General features: G+C 41.9%; 1 protein-coding gene across 3 annotated transcripts in view; it reads left to right on the top strand.

Annotated features, from left to right (window-relative positions):
* The window catches only part of EVA1A (eva-1 homolog A, regulator of programmed cell death), a 724,576-nt gene extending 701,291 nt beyond the window's left edge, over positions 1 to 23,285 (top strand). The window contains exon 8 of one of the 3 annotated variants that reach the window (XM_073586595.1): positions 19,812 to 23,285. In XM_073586595.1, the coding sequence (XP_073442696.1) occupies positions 19,812 to 20,182 (371 nt within the window). In that variant the 3' untranslated portion in view covers positions 20,183 to 23,285. The remainder of the gene's footprint in view (positions 1 to 19,811) is intronic. The other 2 variants (XM_073586596.1, XM_073586597.1) reach the window with 2 other exon arrangements.
* The last annotated feature ends 269 nt before the right edge of the window (positions 23,286 to 23,554 follow it).

Genomic DNA, 23,554 nt, shown 5'->3' with positions numbered 1-23,554 from the left:
CTTATCTAGATGTGTGGTGAGCACTTTGAACCCCCCAGTGCTTCACAGAAGTTTTTAACGCCACGGCGTGAAAATCAAAAATTCGTATTTTTTCCACAAACATGATCAATTAGTCCCCAATTTTTTTATTTTCCCAAGGGTAACAGGAGAAATTGGACCCAAAAGTTGTTGTCCAATTTGTCCTGAGTACGCTGACACCCCATATGTGGGAGAAAACTACTGTATGGGCACACGTCGGGGCTCGGAAGGGAAGTAGTGACGTTTTGGAATGCAGACTTTGATGGAATGGTCTGCGGGTGTCATGATGCCTTTGGAGAGCCCCTAATGTACCTAAACAGTGGAAACCCCCCACAAATGACTCCATTTTGGACACTAGACCCCCCACGGAACTTATCTAGATGTGTGGTGAGCACTTTGAACCCCCAAGGGCTTCACAGAAGTTTATAATGCCCGGGCATGAAAATAAAAAAATTGTATTTTTTCCACAAAAATGATATTTTTGCCCCCAATTTCTTATTTTCCTAGGGGTAACAGGAGAAATTGGACCCCAAAAGTTGTTTTGCAATTTGTCCTGAGTAGGCTGATACCCTACATGTGGGGGTAAAACACTGTTTGGGCGCATGGCAGAGCTTGGAAGGGAAGGCGCACCATTTGACTTTTTCAACTCAGAATTGGCTGGAATTGAGATCAGACGCCATGTTGCATTTGGAGAGCACCTGATGTGCCCAAACAGTGGAAACCCCCAATTTTAACTCCAACCCGAACCCCAACACACTCCTAACCCTAATCTCAGCCCTATCCCTAGCCCTAGCCCTAGCCCTAACCCTAACCCTAGCCCTCACCCTAATGGGAAAATGGAAATAAATACAATTTTCTTTTAATTTTATTATTTTTCCCTAACTAAGAGGGTGATAACGGGGGGTTTGATTTACTATTTATAGTGAGTTTTTATGTTTGGCGGCTGTCGCACGCTAAAAGACGCTTTTTATTGTAAAAAGTTTTTGCATCACCACATATTGAGAGCTATAATTTTTCCGTATTTTGACCCACCGAGTCATGTGAGGTAGTATTTTTTGCGGGACGAGTTGACGTTTTTATTGGTACCTTTTTCGGGCACGTGACATTTTTTGATCGCTTTTTATTCCGATTTTTGGGACGCAGAATGAACAAAAACCAGCGTTTCATGAATTTCTTTTGGGGGGGTGCGTTCACACCGTTCCGCGTGCGGTAAAATTGATAAAGCCTTTTTATTCTTCGGGTCAGTGCAGTTACAGCGATACCTCATTTATGTCATTTTTTTATGTTTTGTCGGTTTTATGCAATGAAAACTATTTTATATAAAAAATTATTTTTGCATCGCTTTATTCTGCGAGCTATAACTTTTTTATTTTTTCGCTGATGATGCTGTTTGGCAGCTTGTTTTTTGCGGGACAAGATGACGTTTTCAGTGGTATCATGCATATTTATATGCGTCTTTTTGATCGCGCGTTATTGCACTTTTTGTTTGGCGGTATGATAATAAATCATTTTTTGCTTCGTTTTTTATTTTTTAAGAGGTTCGCTAAAGGGGTTAACTAATGGGACAGTATTATAGGGCAGGTCGCTACGGATGCGGTGATGCCTAATATGTGTACTTTTATTGTTTTTTTGGTTTTTTTTATTTCCAAAAAATGGATTTATTGGGGGGAATTTTTTTTTTTTCTAATTTATTTGGCGATTTTTTTTTTTTTTAAATTATCTTAACACTTTTTTTTTAACTTTATTACATAGTCCCAGGTGGGACATCTCTGTCCTGTGACAGATCGCTGATCTGTCACATCACAGATCACTGTGACAGATCAGCGATCTGTCACAGGCACTACTGCAGACTTCCTCATGCCTGCGCTTTGCAGGCACTGAGGAAGTCCGCTCCCTGCAGGGCCACGAAAGCCCCCGTCGCCATCTTGGATTCGGGGGCCTGCAGGAAAGGAGCCCCCCGCTGCTGTGGGGGCTCAGGGAAGCACGGAGGGAGCCCCCTCCCTGCCGTTGCTTCCCTTTAACCCCCGGTACACCACGATCATGTTTGATTGCGGTGTGCAAGTGGTTAACGTGTCGGGGGGGCGGTCCGTGACTGCCCCTGACACATTGTGCCGGGTGTCAGCTGTGATAATCAGCTGACACCCGGCCGCGATCAACGGCGCTCACCACGTGGGCCATTTCGCCCCTGTCTGCGCTTCAACGGGTGCACTCATGGTGGAGCGCGGACATGGGTGAAATGGCCGTTGTCCATCCCATGTGCTTCACTCTCCCCTGTGGTCAGTTTTTACATGATGCCTTTAATAAAATGGTGAATTTTAAGAGGGCTGGTGAGTGCCACTATGTTTTTCTTTTCTCTCAACCATATACACTACCATTAAAAAGTTTAGGGTCACTCAGAAATTTCCTTATTTTTTAAAGAAAAGCACAGTTTTTTCCAATGAAGCTAATGTTAACAATGCATAGTGTATTTCTGAATCATTTAATGTGGTAAATGACTATTCTAGCTGCAATCGTCTGGTTTGTAATGCAATATCTTCATAGGTGTATAGAGGTCCATTTCCAACAACCATCACTCCAGTGTTCTTATGGTACTTTGTGTTTGCTAACTGTGTAAGAAGGCTAAAGGATGGTTAAATACCTTTGAAAACCCTTGTGCAAGTATGTTAGCACAGCTGAAAACAGTTTGGCTGATTAGAGAAGCTATAAACCTGACCTTCCTTTGAGCTAGTTGAGAATCTGGAGCATTACATTTGTTGGTTCCATTAAACTCTCAAAATGGCCATAAAAAAAGAACTTTCATGTGAAACTCGACAGTCTATTCTTGTTCTTAGAAATGAAGGCTATTCCACGTAGGAAATCTTCAGTTTCTTGGCAATTTCTCACAACGGTGTGTACTACTCCCTTCAGAAGAAAGCACAAACAGGCTCTTACCAGAGTAGAAAGAGAAGTGGGAGGTCCCGCTGCACAACTGAGCAACAAGACAAGTACATTAAAGTCTGTAGTTTGAGAAATCGATGCCTCACAGGTCCTCAACTGGCAGCTTCATTAAATAGTACACACAAAACGCCAGTGTTAACTTCTACAGTGAAGAGGCGACTCCGGGATGCGGTCCTTCAGGGCAGAGTGGCAAAGAAAAAGCCATATCTGAGACTGGCAAATAAAAGGAAAAGATTAATATAGGCAAAAGAACACAGACATTGGACAAAGGAAGATTGGAAAAAAGTGTTATGGACAGACAAATCCAGGTTTGAGATTTTTGGATCACAGAAGAACATTTTTGAGATGCAGAACAACTGAAAAGATGCTGGAAGAGTGCCTGACGCCATCTGTCAAGCTTGGTGAAGGTAATGTTATGGTCTGGGGTTGCTTTGGTGCTGGTAAAGTGGGAGATTTGTACAAGGTAAAAGGGATTTTGAATAAGGAAGGCTATCACTCCATTTTGCAACGCCATGCCATACCCTGTGGACAGCGCTTGATTGGAGCCAATTTCATCCTACAACAGGACAATGACCCAAAGCACACCTCCAAATTATGCAAGAACTATATAGGGAAGAAGCAGGCAGCTGGTATTCTATCTGTAATGGAGTGGCCAGCATAGTCACCAGATCTCAACTCCATTGAGCTGTTGTGGGAGCAGCTTGACCATATGGTACGCAAAAAGTGCCCTATCAAGCCATACCAGCTTGTGAGAGGGGCTTCTGGAAGCATGGGGTGAAATTTCTCCATATTACCTCAGCAAATTAACTGCTAGAATGCCAAAGGTCTGCAATGCTGTAATTGCTTTTATCAAAGAATGTTCCCTTTGCAGCAAAGTTTGAAGGAGAAAATTATTTTTTCAAATAAAAATATTTTTATTCGAACCTTGACAATGTCTGGACAAGATTTTAAATTCATTTGGCAACTCATTTGATTAATAAAATTGAGTTTTCATGGAAAACACAAAATTGTCTGGGTGACACCAAACTTGTGAACAGTAGTGTATATTTAGACTCTTCGTTTTTACGTCTGCAGATTTAGCCCGCAAAAAAAGATAGAACTGAACTTTCCTTCCTAATCCATATTGCTCAACTCTTTTAAAGCAAGTAGAACGTAATATGATTGGCCATCTGCCCTTTTTTTTTTTTTGCAAGATTCATACGGACTCTGTAGCCTATGGCACTCGCGGCCACCGACTTGTCTACCAGCTTCTCGACAGCGACATTGCAAGTGATCAGAATGACTGATGAAATTATAGCTGTGTGTACATTTGGCCCGGCTAATCGTAGTGTTTGCACCTGCTAAACTATTGGCCATTACATGTCCAGCACAGCTGTTCCGCTCCTATAAATACCGGGAAATTCCTTCACGAGCCGCACAACCCCATTTACTGGTCTAAGATGTCGAAGGCCTTTATTTATGTGTCGTAGTGTTACAAGCGGAGTCTTAAAAGGTCCAAGAGCGGCAGCTGTAGCGTAAAAGTCTGAACATGAAAGGATAATGTGAGACTCGCACTGTGAACAGCAGCGCCATATGCCGCGGATTCTGACCCAAGTGTCCTAGTGTAACCGTGTGATGATCTACTAGGCATGATTCTGTCAGAGACACCGCACTGCACTTGCTCAAAGAGCCAGTGCGCGTGTCCTGAGAACAGAAGCAGTGCTAAAAGATACCTGTGGAGTGTGCAGCAGAGGTGACCATGCGTGCTTCAGGCTAATAGTGTCAGGGTCAAGTCAGCGCTGGAAAGTAAAGATGCATAGGACCTGCGGACACTGAAACTGAATAGTCTGCAGGGGACCTATGGACATGTGACTGCAAGGGGGCGGGGCTTAGCGTCCTGTATTCAGATAGGACAGGACACCATACAACAACTCAGAGTCAGGCAAAACAGAGGTCACAGCAGTACGGGCAAACGAGGTACAGGAGGGACGAACAGACGGGTAGTCAGACAGAGCCAAAGGTCATACACAAGAGGGCGACGTGGTACCAAGGGGACGAGCAGAGAGAAGTCGGGTCACAAGCAGAGAGTCATACACGAGAGGTAGCGCAGTACAAGAGGGTCAGGCAGAACTCGTAACAGGGACAGAACCAGATCACAACCGAACAAGCAAGCAAGATATCAGGCACAAGGCACACGTATACAAGAGGTCACTTAACTCAGCCGAGGGCAGGAGTATAACTGACACCGGACCCAGGTCCAGTGAACACTAAATAGCCTCCTGCTGCCAGAGAGAGGCAGCACAATTAACCCATAGTCTAACCAGGACGGGTCAAAGCGAAATCCCGTCCTGGATCATGACAGATTCATATGGAAAATGCTTGGGATACTCTTACACCTAGAAAAAATGGAGGCAGAGGTATGAAAACTGCTGAAAAAAGAAAAAAAAATGTTGCCCATAGCAACCAATTAGAAATTAAAGTTAATGGTACATCTTTCATTTTTCAAGTGTTGTGACTGGTTTCTATAGGCAACATTGAGGCCCCGGAGTAGATTTAGGAAAGTGGTTCCTATGAGCCACACTGATTATTTCAGAATGGCTTATTTCATAACTTATTTCGTAAATCTGTTTTGGGGCCTAAATATTGCCAATAGCAACCAATCACAGCACAGCTTACACGTTTCAAAGGTGCGGTCTGAAATGAAAGCTGCGCCGTGATTGGATTTGGTTGTTGTAGTCAACGGACATGTTTGACTTTTTAAAAAATTTTCAGAACTTTGCTCTTGCTTCTCCTAGGTTTTTTGTGTACAGTATTTACTGCAGGTTTTCACAATTGTCTCACTAATCTGTTACAATAAAAAAAAAAAAAACTAACGTCAAACACGCAAGGGAAAAGATTTAATGTGTGAAAAGTAATTTGAAACTTTGTTGGATTTTTTTTTTGGAAACGATTAAAAAAAAGTGTGTGCGGAAAAACTCAAATTTGTCTTACCCATTGTGTTCACATGGTACACATTGTTTTAGCGTTTTTTTACTCAAGCTTTTCCAGACTGAAGTCAATGAGACTTGGCGGCAGAAAAACTGCATCAGAAAACGCACATAAAACCACACTAAAAAGAAAAAAAGCAAGTTAAAAAAAATCTATTTATTTAACAGAGAGATTTTTTCACTATGGTCTGGTATTAAATGATACAGTGCAATCATACTTTATAAATTAACTTTTCGCCACTTTTTTTTTTCCAAATTACAGCAAATTTTTTTATTTTTTTTTGCCTCAATTTTCCAAACTTGCCGCAAATGTGATTTTAGTCCCAAATAATGACAGAAATACAACTTTCAAGAGAAATCCATGGGTTTTTGTTAAGGTTTCCAGATCTGACTGTCAAGTTACAAAGCTGCAAGAAAAACGTGTAAAAGATTTTTGAAGTTGTTTCTTTTAGTTTTTTGAGCATCTTTTTTTTTTTTTCTAAGTTTTGATCAGATTCCAAAAGTTACCTTTTTTTTCTTCCAATTTCTTTTTCCTAGCGATGAGATATTGAAAACCTCATTGTAAAAAAATTTTTCAAACGCTTTATTGTATGAACAGTGAAATGTGTATTTCCTTTGAAATCAATAAAAAGGTTATCTGAAATGTTTTTTGCAGATTTTGAAGTGAATGCGTTGTCTAGTCGGCATGTGACTTCATATACGCAAATCACATTGCTTCCGGTGATGGAGAATCCTGACTGTGAGCTGTAAGGGTGGACAAGTCTGCAATCGCATAGTGACTGCAGACTTTAACTTGGACAACCCCTTTAAATTGACACCATACAATGGGTCAATGTTCCTATGATTTGCCATAGGGTTTAGTTTTTTGACTATTTGCCAAGGTGCCGCAGTACAGGAAGAGCAGATATAATTGTGGGGGTGTAAAAGAGGCTGAAAACATCGGTCACGCAGGAATTTCATTTTTCGGAGGTCTGGGCACAGGGCCAGAGTGGGTCCTCTATGAATGTATGTTGAAAGCCCCTTAACATTATATGAAATGAATAAAATATAGATGATACCACCAGATATATCAGACAATAAGGCCTTACACTATAATAATAATACATTTTATTTCTATAGCGCCGACATATTCCGCAGCACTTTACATTTCAGAGGGATTTGTACAGACGATAGACATTACAGCATAACAATAATCACATAGATTATAACAGATACCAAGAGGAATGAGGGCCCTGCTCACAAGCTTACAGGCTATGAGGAAAGAGGTAGACACGAAAGGTGGGTGGTAACAGTTACCCTGATTGTATGGACCAGCCATAATGTTAAGTGTGTAACACTCACTTATATAGCACCTTTAATTCCACAGCACTTTACAGACATTATCACTGTTCCCATTGGGGCTCACTATCTATTTCCCTATCAATATGTCTTTGGAGTATGGAAGGAAACCGAAGAACCCGGAGGAAACCCACGCAAACACAGGGAGAACATACAAACTCCTGACTTTTGGATATGGGACGGACCCCCACTCCATCTTAAAACCACCATAACTACAGTAAACCTAGGCACTAGAATAAATACACAAAACACATTATTTTGGTTTTCAAAATGGCCACAGCTTCATTTAAATCACAGAATTAAACAATCACAGTAGGAGTCAGGTGAAGTGCTAGTACATTGGGATTCACAAGTACTGTGATATCCCCAGCTGTCTGCATATAGCACCAGGACAGACAGCCATAAAGGGGCGGCACGCCCTGGCTTGCCATTCAAGCAGAGCCAGTAAACTTTCAGGGCACCAATGACCCTATTATCCTCACTCCTGTGCTTAACCACTGTGCCCGCCCCGGATTGACGTTACCATTACAATGTTCTTGAGGCTGGCCACCAAAGCCGAGCCTGTTCACCACCATGAGGTTTTACATCCTCTATTAGTTACAATGAGTCCACCTTAACTTGTCTGCAACTTCCACCTGACTCCTAAACCGCCACCAACGAGGCCATTTGACACCTTAAATGGACTCAACCCCCATCAACCATGCCTAATAAAGCCATCAACCAGTTCTACATGCTTTGAAAAGACTGTGCACACAAGTAACACAATTCCAGGGCTACGACAGATTAATTTTATCGATGCACCTCTACCAAATTATGATCGATAATACGGTAATTAAAGCAAAATAACAGTCTGTAAACATCCTGCAGTCAGGATCCCATCATGGGGAATATGAAAAGTAAGCCATAATAAAGGGGGTAGCCACAGTCTGAATACCTGTATAATGACATCTCTCATTCCTCAAAAAACTATTATACTGCATGTAATGTAGCCAGCTCTAATGATTCACCAATTCACAGGTTTTGGTTCTAGAAACCACCAGTATACAGTAGCTGTGCAGTGCAGGAATAATTTCTTAAACCCTCTTACTACTAGTAGTACCCAAAAAGTGAAGAGTATGTATAAAGAGAAAGATACTATAAATAAGGAGTAATTAAAAGCCATACACAATATAACATCAACATTATAACCAACCAAGAAATAACTTTTATAATATGGACATAGTAATTGAAATAAGCCTATAGCAGAATAGTGACCATAGGCATTATTAATAACCCTGCCACGTCATTGTTCATTGCTTTTCAGGCACTTGATAACATTTACCTTTAACTGCTCCCACTGGGTAAAAAGGCTTCGAGCACAGACCTATTGCCCTTTGTGTTAATGTACTTACTTTACCCTTAGCCGCTCTCCCTGGCTCAAGGGCATCAGGAATAGGCATATTGCTTTTTGTGTTAATGCACATGATTTCACCCTTAGCCTCTCCCACTGACTCAAGAGCACCGGGAATAGGCATATTGCCCTTTATGTTAAAGCACATGATTTTACCCTTAGCCACTCCCACTAGCTCAAGCGCACCAGGAATAGGCATATTACCCTTGGTGTTAATGCCCTTGATTACATTACCCTTAAGCCCCCGTTAAACACTGCGATATCGCTAGCAATATCGCTGTAAAGTCACCGATTTTGTGACGTTGCAGCGATATTGCTAGCGATATCACTACATGTGATACTTACCTCCGACCGGCTCCCCCGCTGGTTATTGCTGATCGCGCGAGAAGCTCCTGGATCATTTCTCGTCGGGCGCTTCCTGCTGGGCTTCCTGTGGCGCCGACGAGCGAGGCGTGGACGCGGGCAGGAGGACATCAGGATTGCCGCGTCTGACAGGTAAGTAGCGACCCCCGTCCCCTGCTATGTCGCTGGTGAGATCTGCCTGTGTGGCAGCTCACTAGCGACCACTTAGCGATGCACCAGCGATCCATATCGTTGTCGGGATCGCTGGTGCATCGCTATGTGTAACGGTACCCTTAGTCGCTCCCTCTGTCTGAAGGACACGCAGATTAGGTACATTGCTCTCCAGTTTAATGCCCTAGCTTACTGCATTGTCCAGACGACAACCTTGAAAGAAACAGGAGTTGGACAATATAAACAGTCAAAATCCATGGCTCAGCATTCTCAAGTCACATGAAAAAAAAGAGAGAGGGTCCTTGAAGCTACAGATTGTGTTGAAAAACATACCTATCCTTTTTTTCTTCTCCCCTCCAGCCGCTGTTCCTGGCTTGGAGGAGCCAATTTAATCTGTAGGCGTGCAAAATATGATTGCCATGACTCCAGGGGCTTTACCCTAACAGGGTCTTATAAAATATAGAATGGCTCTGGAGACCAAGGGGCCACACCATGATGGTCACCCCTCCACACCAGGGGGCCATACCAGAGATGGTTGCCTTTTCACACCAGAGGGCTATACCCAAGATGGTTACCCCTCCATATCAGGGTGCCATGCTTGAGATGGCTACCCCTCCATAATAGGGGGTCATACAGTGATTAACACCTATCCAAACCAGGGGGCTATACCAGAGATTGTTACCCCTCAACACAAGGGGCCATACCAGAGATTACTCCTCTACACCAGGGGGTAATACTGTAATGAACACCCCTCCAAACCAGGGGTGCATACCTGAGATGATTACCCCTACTGACCAAATTATAAGAAACTTCAAGGACCCACTAAAAAGGAAAAACAAACAACTGTTTTTTTGTATTATATAGGTAGTTAGCCACAACAGACTTTATTAAAACAAATATACAATGAAACTTCAAAGCATAAATAATAACACGCTGGGAGGAGTTCTTGAAGCTCCCAAAATCTGGTGATTATTACCAAACCATAACTGCAAGGGTTCCAATGTTACTTGAACTTCCTGGGGATCTGACAAACCCTTGCCAATACACCTTTCCACATTTCACCAGATCCAGAACCATATTAAATTCCAAAAGGAGGAATTCATGTCCCAATGGATCCCCCAGACCAATTTTTAACAATCTTTAAGGACCCCCCCTCCCTCCAACTGCACAAGATGCGGGATAAGTGAAGATGAAAATATCATGTAAGTTTACAACCAAGGTATACAACTGGTTGATAGTGGAAAATCTCCCATCATAGGGTCAGATATAGTCAGTGATGGTCAATGCTGTTATATACTGTAAAAATCAATGAGAAGAAGCCGCCTGCTCCTCTACAGTAGTTAGACAGACACGGCTTTCAAATCACCAACTACACATAAATAGTAAGAGATATAATATGTAGGTCAAGTATAAGCTGCCTGCAGCCATAGGTGTATGTGTAGAAGACTGCAAGTTCTGTATCCCAGTCAGTCAAGTTACGTACATACAATAGTTGAGACAGGGCTAAAAACTGGGCCCATGATGTATCCTCTAGAGCAGGGGTCCCCAACCTGTAGCTTGGGAGCCACATGTGGCTCGCGGTCGTCCCATGAATTGTGGCTCGCGACTGTCTGCCAGCTTGATGCCTTAAGTCCAGGTCTAGCAAACAGGTATGAAGTGTGCATCTCAAAATGGTGAATTTTGGGAGTAGCCCTGCACAGAAGTGCAGATCTGGATGCACATTTACTGGTCTTGGGGGTTTAGAGATGTTTTAGGTATGGTACGCTGGAGGATGGTACTACCTGTAGAGAAGGTGCTCAAAGCTGGATGTGACAGTGTATTGGGAGTCAGTGATGGGATAATACTGAATGGGAGTATTGTGGGAACCCCTGGATCTCAGTGTTCTGCTTTGGAGTGATTTATGTGGAAAAGCTTTGGTTAATTATCATCATACCTGTAGTGGGGCTTTGGTTGACACTACTTTGAAGGAGATGGGAGCTGAATGTGGCTCTCAAGGTCAGAAAGGATGGGGACTACTGCTCTAGAGTAAGGTGCAGCATCACACTAGGAGTGCCCACTCGCCACCCCACCATGTGCTGAGATACTCTCCGAATAATTATTTGACATCTGATAAAACATATATATTAAGGCTCCAGGTAATCCACACAGGCCTGTGCTAGCCACGATGTTGGGTAATATCAAATAAGCACTCGGTGGGTATACACCGATCATGCATCATATGAGGGGGGTACAATATACAGAAACAGGATGGATATATCAGGCAGGACAGCATGTAAAATCAGAGGACTAAAGGCTGCCATAGCTACAGACATAAAGCACTAAGCTGGAAGTCATGTCCAGATTATATGTACAGCCAGGAAAATGACCTGGAGACACAGGATCTCTATACCCAGCATGATCCATATATAGCAGAGTGAGGAGTGATAACCTGTACCACAGGTCTGTTTACATAAGTATACAGCACATTTGGATGAAGCCTGTACACAGATACCACATATACAGTGATAGTAACCTGGTTGCACTGGGTACAGGTCACCAGACTCCATAACTGGGAAGGGGGGATAATCAGCACACAGCAGGATCAGTATACACTGCACTAACATGAAGTGCAGCCTCATATACCATCCCCATTACTGCTTGTCAATGCTCTGTCCTATCATACATATACCCAGAACTCATGAAGACTCTGTATAATACAGCAGTAATGTGATACAACAGCCATGTCTGCAAGGAGGTCACACAGGCGCTGCCTCTGCAGTGTGTGAGGTAAAATGTTGCAAACACATGAAGGAACATGGCAGCTACATGAATTTCTGAGGTAATATTGCTCCCATATATGACGCAAGAGCTGATACTACACGGGTACATGATATCTACCCGAAAAGAGAAGAGACTAGGAGTATCAACCAGATAATAAAAAGTACAAAATTTTATTGACAATAACAGACACAATAAAAAGTGGCATAAGATACAGAGGCAAAGGCACATGGTGTCAGAGAACTACCTGTCAATGTGCACAAAAATCGGCTGGGAACTGAGATGTATCCTATGTAAAAGTATAACATACAATAATGATGCTTGGTAACAAACGTGACCAATGTCAGGACTCTGTCAGGACTCTGTCAGCATCGGCAAACTGCCACGCCGAGCAGGGTAACTTACCCACACTATGGGAGAGCGCGGGGTCCAATACAGTAGTGACGGTTCAAGCAGACAGGACCTGCGGCACAAAAAATAGTAAGGAGTCCCAGGACCTAGATCATGTGACTGCAGGGGGTGGGGCTTAGCGTCCTACTGCTGCAGATGATGTAATGTACCTACTGCAGGGAAATTGTAGAAGAGGAGAGGAAAATGCAGGTCAGACAAGCGAGGGTTCGTACACGGAGAGGTAGCGCAGTACAAGAGGGACAGGCAGAACTCGTAACAGGGACAGAACCGGGTCAAAACCAAACAAGCAAGCAAGATATCAGGCACAAGGCACACGTACGCAGAAGGTCAGCTAACTCAGCCGAGGGCAGGAGTATAACTGACAGTGGACCTAGGTCCAGTGAGCATTAAATAGCCGCCCTCTGCCAGAGGCAGAAACAATTAACCCCTGTCTGACCAGGACGGGCCAAAGACAAAGCCCATCCTGGATCATGACAACCTATATGTTGAATAGTCCTTGTAGGGTAAAATATACCCAAGAAGAGGACAATAGCAAGTAACATCAATTATAAATATGCAACATCATCTTAGATGATAGTAGATCGGTAGGTTATTATAGGTGAGATATTCTTTGTGCACAGATATACAGGGTGGGCCATTTATATGGATACACCTGAATAAAATGGGAACGGTTGGCGATATCAACTTCCTGTTTGTGGCACATTAGTATAAGGGAGGGGGAAACTTTTCAAGATGGGTGGTGATCATGGTGGCCATTTTGAAGTCATCCATTTTGGATCCAACTTTATTTTTTCCAATGGGAGGAGGGTCATATGACAAACTTATTGAGAATTTTACATGAAAAACAATGGTGTGCTTGGTTTTAATGTAACTTTATTCTTGCTTGGTTTTAACGTAACTTTATTCTTTCATGAGTTATTTACAAGTTTATGACCACTTATAAAATGTGTTCAAAGTGCTGCCCATTGTGTAGGATTGTCAGTGCAACCCTCTTTTCCCACTCTTGACATGCTGATGCTTCCCCCCTCCCATATACTAATGTGCCACAAACAGGAAGTTGATATCACCAACCATTCCCATTTTAATTTAGATGTATCCATATAAATGGCCCACCCTGTAGGTAGCAGCAGGCCCAATGCACATTTCGCGTGGGCTTCTCACTGTGCTCCTTCCTCTTAAAGCAACAACACTGTTACTTAAATCTACACCGCATACAAAGCTGCAGGAGTTAAAGGTCCACCCCTCCCAAAGTCATGTCCTCCTCCGCCTAGTGCTCTGGTGGTTTCTTTACAGATGCTGTCTTTGGTGGGATTGGAACCTCTTTAAATTCTAGACAGAATTTATAGTAAAAAGTTAGCATATACTGTAACTTGGGATAACCCCTTTAAAGTTATAAAAGACTGGGTTTCCTTTCATTTATAAAACTCTCATATTTTCACTTGGGATCCTTATCAATTAGAAGGAGTGGCAACAAAGAGAATCGAACTGCAATACTAACTAAACTATTTGTGTGTGTATGTGTGTGTGTATGTATGTATATATTTACATATAGGTGCTTCTCACTAAATTAGATTATCAAAAAAGTTAATTTCTTTCAGTTCTTCAATACAAAAAGTGAAATTATTATTTATTATTATAGCGCCATTTATTCCATGGTACATGTGAGGAGGGGTATACGTAATACATACAAGTACAGTAATCTTAAACTATACAAGTCACGACTGGTACAGGATGAGCGAGGACCCTGCCCGCGAGGGCTCACAATCTACAATCTTGCATTGCATAAACCCCCCTTTTTGTGTGGTTGGTCTTGGTGATGGTCTGGTGAAAAAATATTGGGGATACTCGACGATGGAAGTCGGTATCGCTTGGCGATGAGATGGGGGGGCACTCGGCGATGGAAGCCGGGTGCACGTTAACGGTGTGAGAATTCGGGCACCCGGTGGTGGAAGCTGGGCGCATGTTAACGGACGAGGTAACCCCTTCCCTCGGTTTACGGTGCTTCCGAGACAAATAAAAAACACGGCTGGGAGTAAGGCTGGGGGGGAAGGGGCAAGGCCATGGTAAATCACCAGTTTTTGCTAACTTTGAGGACCTCACCAAGTGTCTTTAACTAATTAATAAATTGGCTGCTGTGGCCGTTATAATCCAAAAACAGTGGTTGTGGCTTATTATTTGATCAGGAAGGGGGAATGGGAAGTCACAGGAAATCGACCTTCCAGGGTCTAGTAGCCTCCGGACACAACATGTAGTGGGAGGTGGGGGCATGACACTGGAGGGAGGAAGTGACCTATTGATGATGCAGGGAAATAGGATAGGGAAGGGGGAGAATAAATGGGGGAGACTGACTGAAGGTAGCCAATGGAGATGGGGCTAGGAGAGGGAGGAAGTGACACAGGCAGAGGTGGGTGTACAGGGATAAAAGAACAGAGCAAAGGGATTTGTTCTCTCCAGCCACGGGCATCATATTATATAGTCATTACACACAGAGTGATCTAGTTCATGTGTTTATTTCTGTTAATGTTGATTATGGCTTAAAGCCTAAAAGTCATTATTTCAGTAAATTAGAATAATTGACAAAAAACTCCTGCAAAGGCTTCCCAAGCATTTAAAAAGATCCCTTAGGCTGGTTTCACATTTGCGGTTTTTTGCGCTGGAAAAAACGCATACGTGCACATGCGTTTTTTCCCCTATATTTAACATGGGTGCGCATACCTGCGCTCTGGCATGCGCACGTATGCGATTTTCATGCGCTGCGTTTTTTTGGGGTGTGCGTTTGTATTTTCCAGACGCAGCATGTTGCATTTTTTGGCCCTGCAAAAAAGCGCATGCGCACGTATGCGCACGTTTTGCGCTAAAAATGGCCATTATAGCCTATGGATGCGCATACGTGCGCATTGGCATGCTTATGTATGCGTTTTTTTGCACATGCGTTTTTTTTAACATTAGTTTAGACAATGGAATTTAGGGGTTTGGGTTAGAGTTAGGGTTAGTTAAGGGGTTTAGGGTTAGGGTTAGGGTCAGGGTCAGGGTTAGGGTTAGGATCAGGGTATGGTTTGGTTAAGGGTTAGGGTTAGGGTCAGGGTCAGGGTTAGGGTTAGGATCAGGGTATGGTTTGGTTAAGGGTTAGGGTTAGGGTCAGGGTTAGGGTTAGGATCAGGGTATGGTTTGGTTAAGGGTTAGGGTTAGGGTCAGGGTTAGGGTTAGGATCAGGGTATGGTTTGGTTAAGGGTTAGGGTTAGGGTCAGGGTTAGGGTTAGGGTCAGGGTCAGGGTTAGGGTTAGGGTATGGTTTGGTTAAGGGTTAGGGTCAGGGTCAGGGTTAGGGTTAGGATCAGGGTATGGTTTGGTTAAGGGTTAGGGTCAGGGTTAGGGTTAGGGTTAGGGTATGGTTTGGTTAAGGGTTAGGGTTAGGGTTAGGGTCAGGGTCAGGGTTAGGATCAGGGTATGGTTTGGTTAAGGGTTAGGGTTAGGGGTTTGGTTAAGGGTTAGGGTTAGGGTTAGGGTCAGGGTTAGGGTTAGGGTATGGTTTGGTTAAGGGTTAGGGTTAGGGTTAGGGTTAGTAAAGTCATGGTTTGGGTTAGTGTGAGGGGCCACCTAATGTTTGGAAAAAACGCAAACGCGGTAAAAACGCACTAAAAACGCTTACAAACACATAAAAACGCTGCGTTTTTTTCATGCATGCTCATAAAAATGCTTGAAAAAAACGCAGCAGTTGTATGCTTTTGTATGCGTTTTTTCAATGCGTTTTTTTGCGGGAAAAACGCGCTGCAAAAAAAAGCAAGTGTGAAACTAGCCTTAGTCTGTTTCAGTAGGCTCCACAATCATGGGGAAGACTGCTGACTTGACAGATGTCTAGAAGGCAGTCATTGACACACTCAACAAGGAGGGTAAGCCACAAAAGGTCATTGTTAAAGAAGCTGGCTGTTCAGAGTACTGTATTCAAGCATATTAATAGAAAGTTGAGTGGAAGGAAAAAGTGTGGTAGAAAAAGACGCACAAGCAACTGGGATAACAACAGCCTGGAAAGGATTGTTAAGAAAAGGCCATTCAAAAATTTGGTGGAGATTCACAAGGAGTGGACTGCTGCTGGAGTCATTGCTTCAAGAGCCACCACACACACACGTATCCAGGACATGGGCTAGAAGTGTCACATTCCTTGTGTCAAGCCACTCATGGCCATTAGACAACGCCAGAAGCATCTTACCTGGGCCAACGAGAAAAAGAACTGGACTGATACTCAGTGGTCCAAGGTGGTGTCTTCAGATTTAAGTCAATTTTTGCACTTCATTTTGGAAATCAAGGTCCCAGAGTCTGGAAGAAGAGTGATTGTGGGAACTTCAAACTAGACCTCAAGCATTTTGGATTGTGGCCTCTCCAGTGATGGTTTGGGGAGCTAAATAACCTGCTGGTGTACATCCACTTTGTTTTACCAAGACCAAAGTCAGCGCAGCCGTCTACCAGGAAATATTAGAGCACTTCATGCTTCCCTCTGCTGACAAGCTTTTTGGAAATGGAAATTTCATTCTCCAGCAGGACTTGTCCACTGTCCACACTGCCAAAAGTACCATTACCTGGTTTATAAACAACAGTATCACTGTGCTTGATTGGCCAGCAAAGTCGACTGACCTTATATCCATAGAGGTATTGTCAAGAAGATGATGAAACACCAGATTCAACAATGCAGATGAGCTGAAGGCTGCTATCAAAGCAACCTGGGCTTCCATAACACCTCAGCAGTGCCACAGGTTGATTGCCTCCATGCCATGCAGCATTGATGCAGTAATTAATACAAAAGCAGCCCCGACCAAGTATTGAGTGCATTTACTAAACATACATTTCAGTAGGCCAACATTTTGGATTTTAAAATAATTTTTTCAGCTGGTGTTCTAAAGTATTCTAATCTACTGAGATAATGACTTTTGGGTTTTAGTTGGCTGTAAGCCATAATCATCAACATTAACAGAAATAAACATGTGAAATAGATCACTCTGCAATACTTCTATATAAGGAGTTTCACTTTTAGTTTTGAAGAACTGAAATAAATTAATTTTTTGATCTAATATAGTGAAAAACGTGTGTGTGTGTATGTATATATATATATATATATAATATGTATGTATGTGTAATGTCTGTAAAGCGCTGTGGAATTAATGGCGCTAAAAATGAGTAAAATAAATATACCGTATGTATAATATATTGTGCCACTCAGGCAATTTTTTTTTTCATGGATGAAGACAAATCACTTTATCTACTTTCAAATCTGAAATTTAGACTTACTAGACTTCTTCATGAATACAACTGATCACTGGTTTGCACAAGAATGGATTTCTAGTACCATCTTAAAAAGGATTTGCATGCCACTAGGATATGACATCACTTAATTTTCCATAAAATTCAGTGGATGTCCATTGCAATTATCCCTTCATTCCCCTAATTGGTGTGAGTCCACCCTTTAAAATCCTCATGGATTAAGTGCATACCACAACATAAACCCGTTGTAGATCCATGGTTTTTCATTTATCATATGTTGGTGCCATTCTCATGGAGACATGTCTTTTTTTTTTCTGGGGTAACAGGCTAAATTAACTCCTGTATAGATTAAACCCAGTTATAGTCTGGCCTAGGACAGTTTGGCTCAAGCCAGAGAATACCCTGGGGGATATACTATACCCGGCGGAGTAAAATATCCTATGTCAAATTATACCACTCTAGGCTACATTATAACACTCTATTTTATGAGCCCTTAAAAATGGCATCTCAGATCTCTCTTTTACAATAACTTAAAACTGTCCTACACGTAGTGGAAGGTATTTGTGTTAATCACATGAAGTTTGATCTGACAATACAGAGGGACTGGTAAAGAACCTAGAATGCAATTGTAACTTGATCTGGTCACTTCACTGGTTTTCTCACCCTGTCTGAGCATGATATAGAGAGATCTGAACACTTTTCAACCAGACACAGCTGCCTTTAATACGTAACTACTGAGAAGTGCGGTAGGATTCTTTACCTCATTATATCTTTGTGGAACTCAAATATTTTTACTGATTTTGAAGATTTTCTGGATCAAGTAATAAGTCTGTGTTTAGTGTGTGTGTATATATATATATATATATATATATATATTCACACACGTACACGTGTACACACACACCTGTACACATACATTGCTTGGTTTGAACAGTCATTTTGTGCCGACAAACCAGTTCAGAGGCCCTCGGTCCACACTTGGTGTGGCCAAAGAACTCTGTGCTCTTTCCCATCTACCTGTTTTCCATGCATCTCCATCTGCCTCTGGTTTACTTGTATATCCAAATAATTGAGCCTAATAAATGGCACTTCAAATAGACTAAATCATCAAACAAGCAAAACGAAGTTACGCCATAAAATGTTCAGCCTTTATTACTGCATAATAGCAAAAAATAAAAAAAACATTTAAAAGGAGATACATATCCAATACATCCTTACAAGGTTGATATTCCTCACCCCCCTGAGACGAAGCTAGAGCGAAACGCGCGTCGGGGACCTCCGTCCTTCAAGGTTATATGATTCCTATGCACTTTGCACTTTCTCTTTTTTCTTTTATAGTCAACGGTCATTACTGCCATGGCACAGTCTGCGCACTATGTGTATTTAGGCTTACGTCTGTCATGGTAGCACAGGCATCATTTGGTTTAACGCTGCCTTAAATTGTCTATTTGCCATTGTGCTATATATATTTCTACATTAATTTCATCCACAGTTGCTAGAGATAGCTCTTAGGCAGTGCTGTATCTATTTATTTTTACCAGTACCTACCATGACAGCATAAGCATTGTTTGGCTAGATGTTACTTTAACTTTCCACTGTGCCATTTTGTGCTATCTTGGAGTGTACTCTGTGCATCATGTATATATCAAACTGCAGTTATCATGGATTGTTAATTGGACTGCCGGTCATATTTTGGCCCTTTGAAGAATTCTTTTGATAATCATATATTGCACTAAGTATAAAAGGGATTTCTTCTCATCAATGCATAGGAGTATCACTATTATGCAAGGCTTATATCATTATTGTAGCACTTAGCCATATTTATTATATTCATGAAGTCTGCAGAATGGTGTTGTACATGTCTATCAACCTTGTAAGGATGTATTGGATATCTATCTCCTTTTAAATGTTTTTATTTTTTTCGCTATTATGCAGTAATAAAGGCTGAACATTTTATGGCGTAACTTCGTTTTGCTTCTCTGGTTTACTTGATTGACAGCTCTGACTTTACATATGTGAATGACAGATGAAAAACAAGTAGGTGGGAAGGTGCGCTGAAAGTTTTAACAGTCATTTTGTGGTGCCAATCCAAAGCACAGGCACTTGGTGCACCCTTCATGTGGCTAGAGTCCCTTCAAAAATTAAATACTGTGGTTTAAAATGTGATGTTTTTTTTTTGCTTTTTTTTTCATTTTCTCTTTCTGACATGTCTTTCTGATTTATTTGTAGAAAATCCGGAGAGGGCCGCTTTGTATTTCGTATCTGGAGTATGCATCGGCCTAATTCTGACACTAGTTGCTTTAGTGATGAGGATATCCTGTAGGACAGACTGTAGGAGGTCATCTGTGAAGAAGAATCCCAGGAAACAGGAGAGTGACAGTGACACCAGCGACAGCGATGACGACTCTGACACCACTTCCGATCTCTCCGCCAGGAGGCACAGACGCTTCGAGAGGACTTTAAATATGAACGTTTTTACGTCTGCAGAAGAACTTGAGAGAGCACAAAGGCTTGAAGAAAGGGAACGCATCATTCGTGAGATTTGGATGAACGGACAACCAGACATCCCAGGGACAAGGAGCCTCAACCGTTATTACTAGGGTTTCTTCTCTTCTTGGAAGAAACTGGGATTAACAATGGGAAACTTGTATTTTCTGACAGACAGGAAATGCAGTGGAAGCAATTATTTATGAGTTCAAGCTGAGCAGTTCCTCAGTGTTCAGATCCTTAACACAACAAAAACCTGACAATTATTCCTATTGTCCACGAGAACAATTGACAGAAGATCACTACCGGTAATCCGGTTGCTGGATAAAACAATTTATAGACCTCTGGTGATGTGAGAGTCTTCATTGAGACACTAGTGATGTCCGAGGCTGGTCCTTGATGACTCTCAATGTTCTCCATTTGGGATATGTTACCAGCATGGACAATAGAACTATACAATGCAGGATACTTTTGGGCATTTTTCTTTTCGGTAGAACAACCAGAAAGACAAATTGTTTCTTGCAGACAGAATATATTCTTGTCTGTAATATTTAATAGATGTATGAAACCTTTCTGTTCTTGGCAGCATTTAAAACTGACACCTCAGGGATGAAGTACTGTTGTATTTGCATAAGCTTTTATGGTCAGCAAACAGAATTCCTTTCAGAGCTGGATTTACAATTTAGGAGCTTTCGGGCAATTTTTGAATGCCGGCAACAACTCTGGTTAAATCAAAAGTTCAAACTAAAGATGGCTGTTCACTAGTGATGAGCAAACGTGTTCTGGATAAAGCCAGAGCAAGCTCGGATAACGTGATATCCGAGTATCTCGGGCGTGCTTGAGTAATATGTCAGAGTCCCTGTGGCTGAATGATTCACGGCTGTTATCATCCGATATCCTATCTGTTTATCTGAGCGTATTCTCTCATCACTACTGATCACATTGCACTAGGCCAAAGTAGAAGGCTTGCTTATTTTAATAGGCCAACACCCTAGGAATTCCTAAATGGCAGACGTCAGAGGCAACAAGGACTGGGCAATTTGGAATCCAACATGACCAATCCTTTGTTTTACTCTTGAAAAAAGCCACTGCCAAAAGTCTCATTGCAGTTCCCACTCTACTGCCGATTTCAAAATTGCTCATAGCTACCATAATTACTTTTATTTTAAAAGTCCCTTTTAATGGTTTTAGCCTAATAGTAGCTTACCAGGCCATCCGTTAATCAAGCAGCTGCAGTATAGCCTCATTCAAGCACTATTGACCCTACAATACCTTCTAGACCGGCTCAGGTTTGTGAGAGTCCTTAGGTGATAGTCAAAGTGGCCCCTCTCTAAAGGTGTCCACACACAATAGAACAAAGTTGGCCAAACCCACTAAGTTTAGCTGGACTTGCCAACTATCTCGTAAAGAGGGGGAACGCTCTACTCTATCCTGACAAATGGTATTGGGTGAAAGAAGGATCGGGTGTTGAAATTCATTCCCAATGCATTTGTTCTCGAGAGAGATAGGGGTATGCTACCTTATTTCTTTATTTACCATTTCAAAATTTGAAACTGGCAAAGTAAAAAGAATTGAAGAAAAAATAAATTCAGTCTTGACCACATTCATGTACTACTATATATTCGAAAATTGTGAAATCTAGATGGTGCAAATTTATTGATTGGCCAGTTTTATGGATTGCTCTAGAATTTAAATAATATAGGAAACTAGAGTAACCGTCAATAATACACATGAAAATTTTGGAATTTTGTTATATATCTTATGCTGCTTTCATTCTCAATTCATAGGTAAAATCCAGAGGTGAAATGTAAATCCCAAAGTCTATATTCAGTGAAGACTGATTTTCCAATTACTGTGCTAGGCGGTGACATTTGATGCTATTAAAACCCTATAGAGAGGGGAGAGGAGATAAAGGCACAAATATTAAGCTGCAAGTTTTCCTTAAACAGTTCATGTTCTTCCATAGACATTAACTGTTTCAGGAGAACTTGCAGCATAATGTCTATGGAAGAACATTAACTGTTTCAGGAGAACTTGCAGCATAATGTTCTTCTATAGACATTAAGCACCAATTCAGGAGAACTTGAAGCATAATGTCTATGGAAGAATATGCAAATTACCTATTCAGAGCGAGAGAGAGGGGATTTGAACTCTATAGCATCATCTGTTGGAACTCCTGATCCTACAAGTCACAATCGACCCTTTAACGAGTCTTGCAATATGACTTGGGATAAAAGCCAAATCAGAATCTCATTTTGCAGACACGGTGTTTAGAGGCTCTGGAATGGGGTCTAAGGGATAACGTTTCTCCTTGTGGAGAGTGACATACTGGCTCTGGCATGACAAGGTAGGGAGGCTTATTTGCCATGCAGTGCTCCTCTGGGAAATCTATGGAAGAACAGTAACTGTTTCAGGCGAACTTGCAGCATAATGCCTGCCTTTAGCTCCTCTTCCCCTCTCCATAGAATTTTAAAAGCACCAACTGCCATCTCCTGAATTCAGCCCGAACGATCAGTCCTGGAGGAGAGAGAAGCAGATTTCTCAAATAAGATATATTACAAAGTTTCTTATGTTCACATGTACTTTTGATTTATCAAAAAACACAGAAAAACTTAGGGGGACTTTTAAGGGTAAAGTTTTAATGATGTTCCAAATAATAAATCCAACTCTGTTTCTATCTTCATTCCTATATTTAATATAGACAGTCTCCCTGTGGCTGTGGTGACCCTGACCTAGGAGTGATGTCAGGTAACAACCTTGGAGAGGTTGAACTGTTTCGATATACATAAATATATAAGTATTTGGGAAATGCTGCACAATCCATGTGCCTTATCGACGATCTGTTGTCCGGCCGTCTCCTTAATGAATGGCAATGCACAATAATTTTTTATATATTTTATTAAAGGAACAAAAGACAAAATTTGTATGTGGAAAACAAAGGGAGACCAACTGTGATGAACAAAATAAGCAAATAAAACAACTTTTTTAATTAAGAAGTAATACAAAATATACGGTATATTTTTTTTAAAAATGCAGATACTCATGGGGTTCTCCGCCTAACATGGCTATGTACTTAGGCAGATATGGTGTATGGTCAACTTTGAGCAGTTGAATGACGCTTGTGTCTCCTTCTCTACTCAGGACAACTTATTTCTTTGTTAGATGCTTGATGGGTCATCTATATTATAGCAGAGACAGACAGATAGGGGCCCCTGTGCAAGAACAGTACCTGGGCCCTTTGCAGTCCAATAGTTCATCATAATGCACAATTCCTCCTGCTTTGGAGATATGTGGCGCTCTTACTTTTTAGCCCCTGTTCGGCTTCACATGCTGCACCCATTATGGGTCCGCCCCTGTAGTAAAGGTTTCAACATTCCTCTTATACAGTGTGTTGGGAGTGCAAAATCTTTTCAGACAATCATGGAGCCTCTTCAAGGCAGAAATCAAGCAGAAACCAGTGATTCCATCAAACTGTAGGACTGAAA

Source organism: Dendrobates tinctorius, unplaced genomic scaffold, assembly GCF_039654945.1.
Source record: "Dendrobates tinctorius isolate UK_male_01 unplaced genomic scaffold, ASM3965494v1 ptg000093l, whole genome shotgun sequence".
Classification (NCBI taxonomy): Eukaryota; Metazoa; Chordata; class Amphibia; order Anura; family Dendrobatidae; genus Dendrobates; species Dendrobates tinctorius.
Note: the sequence above shows the minus strand (reverse complement) of the source record. Positions and strands in the feature narration are given on the sequence as shown.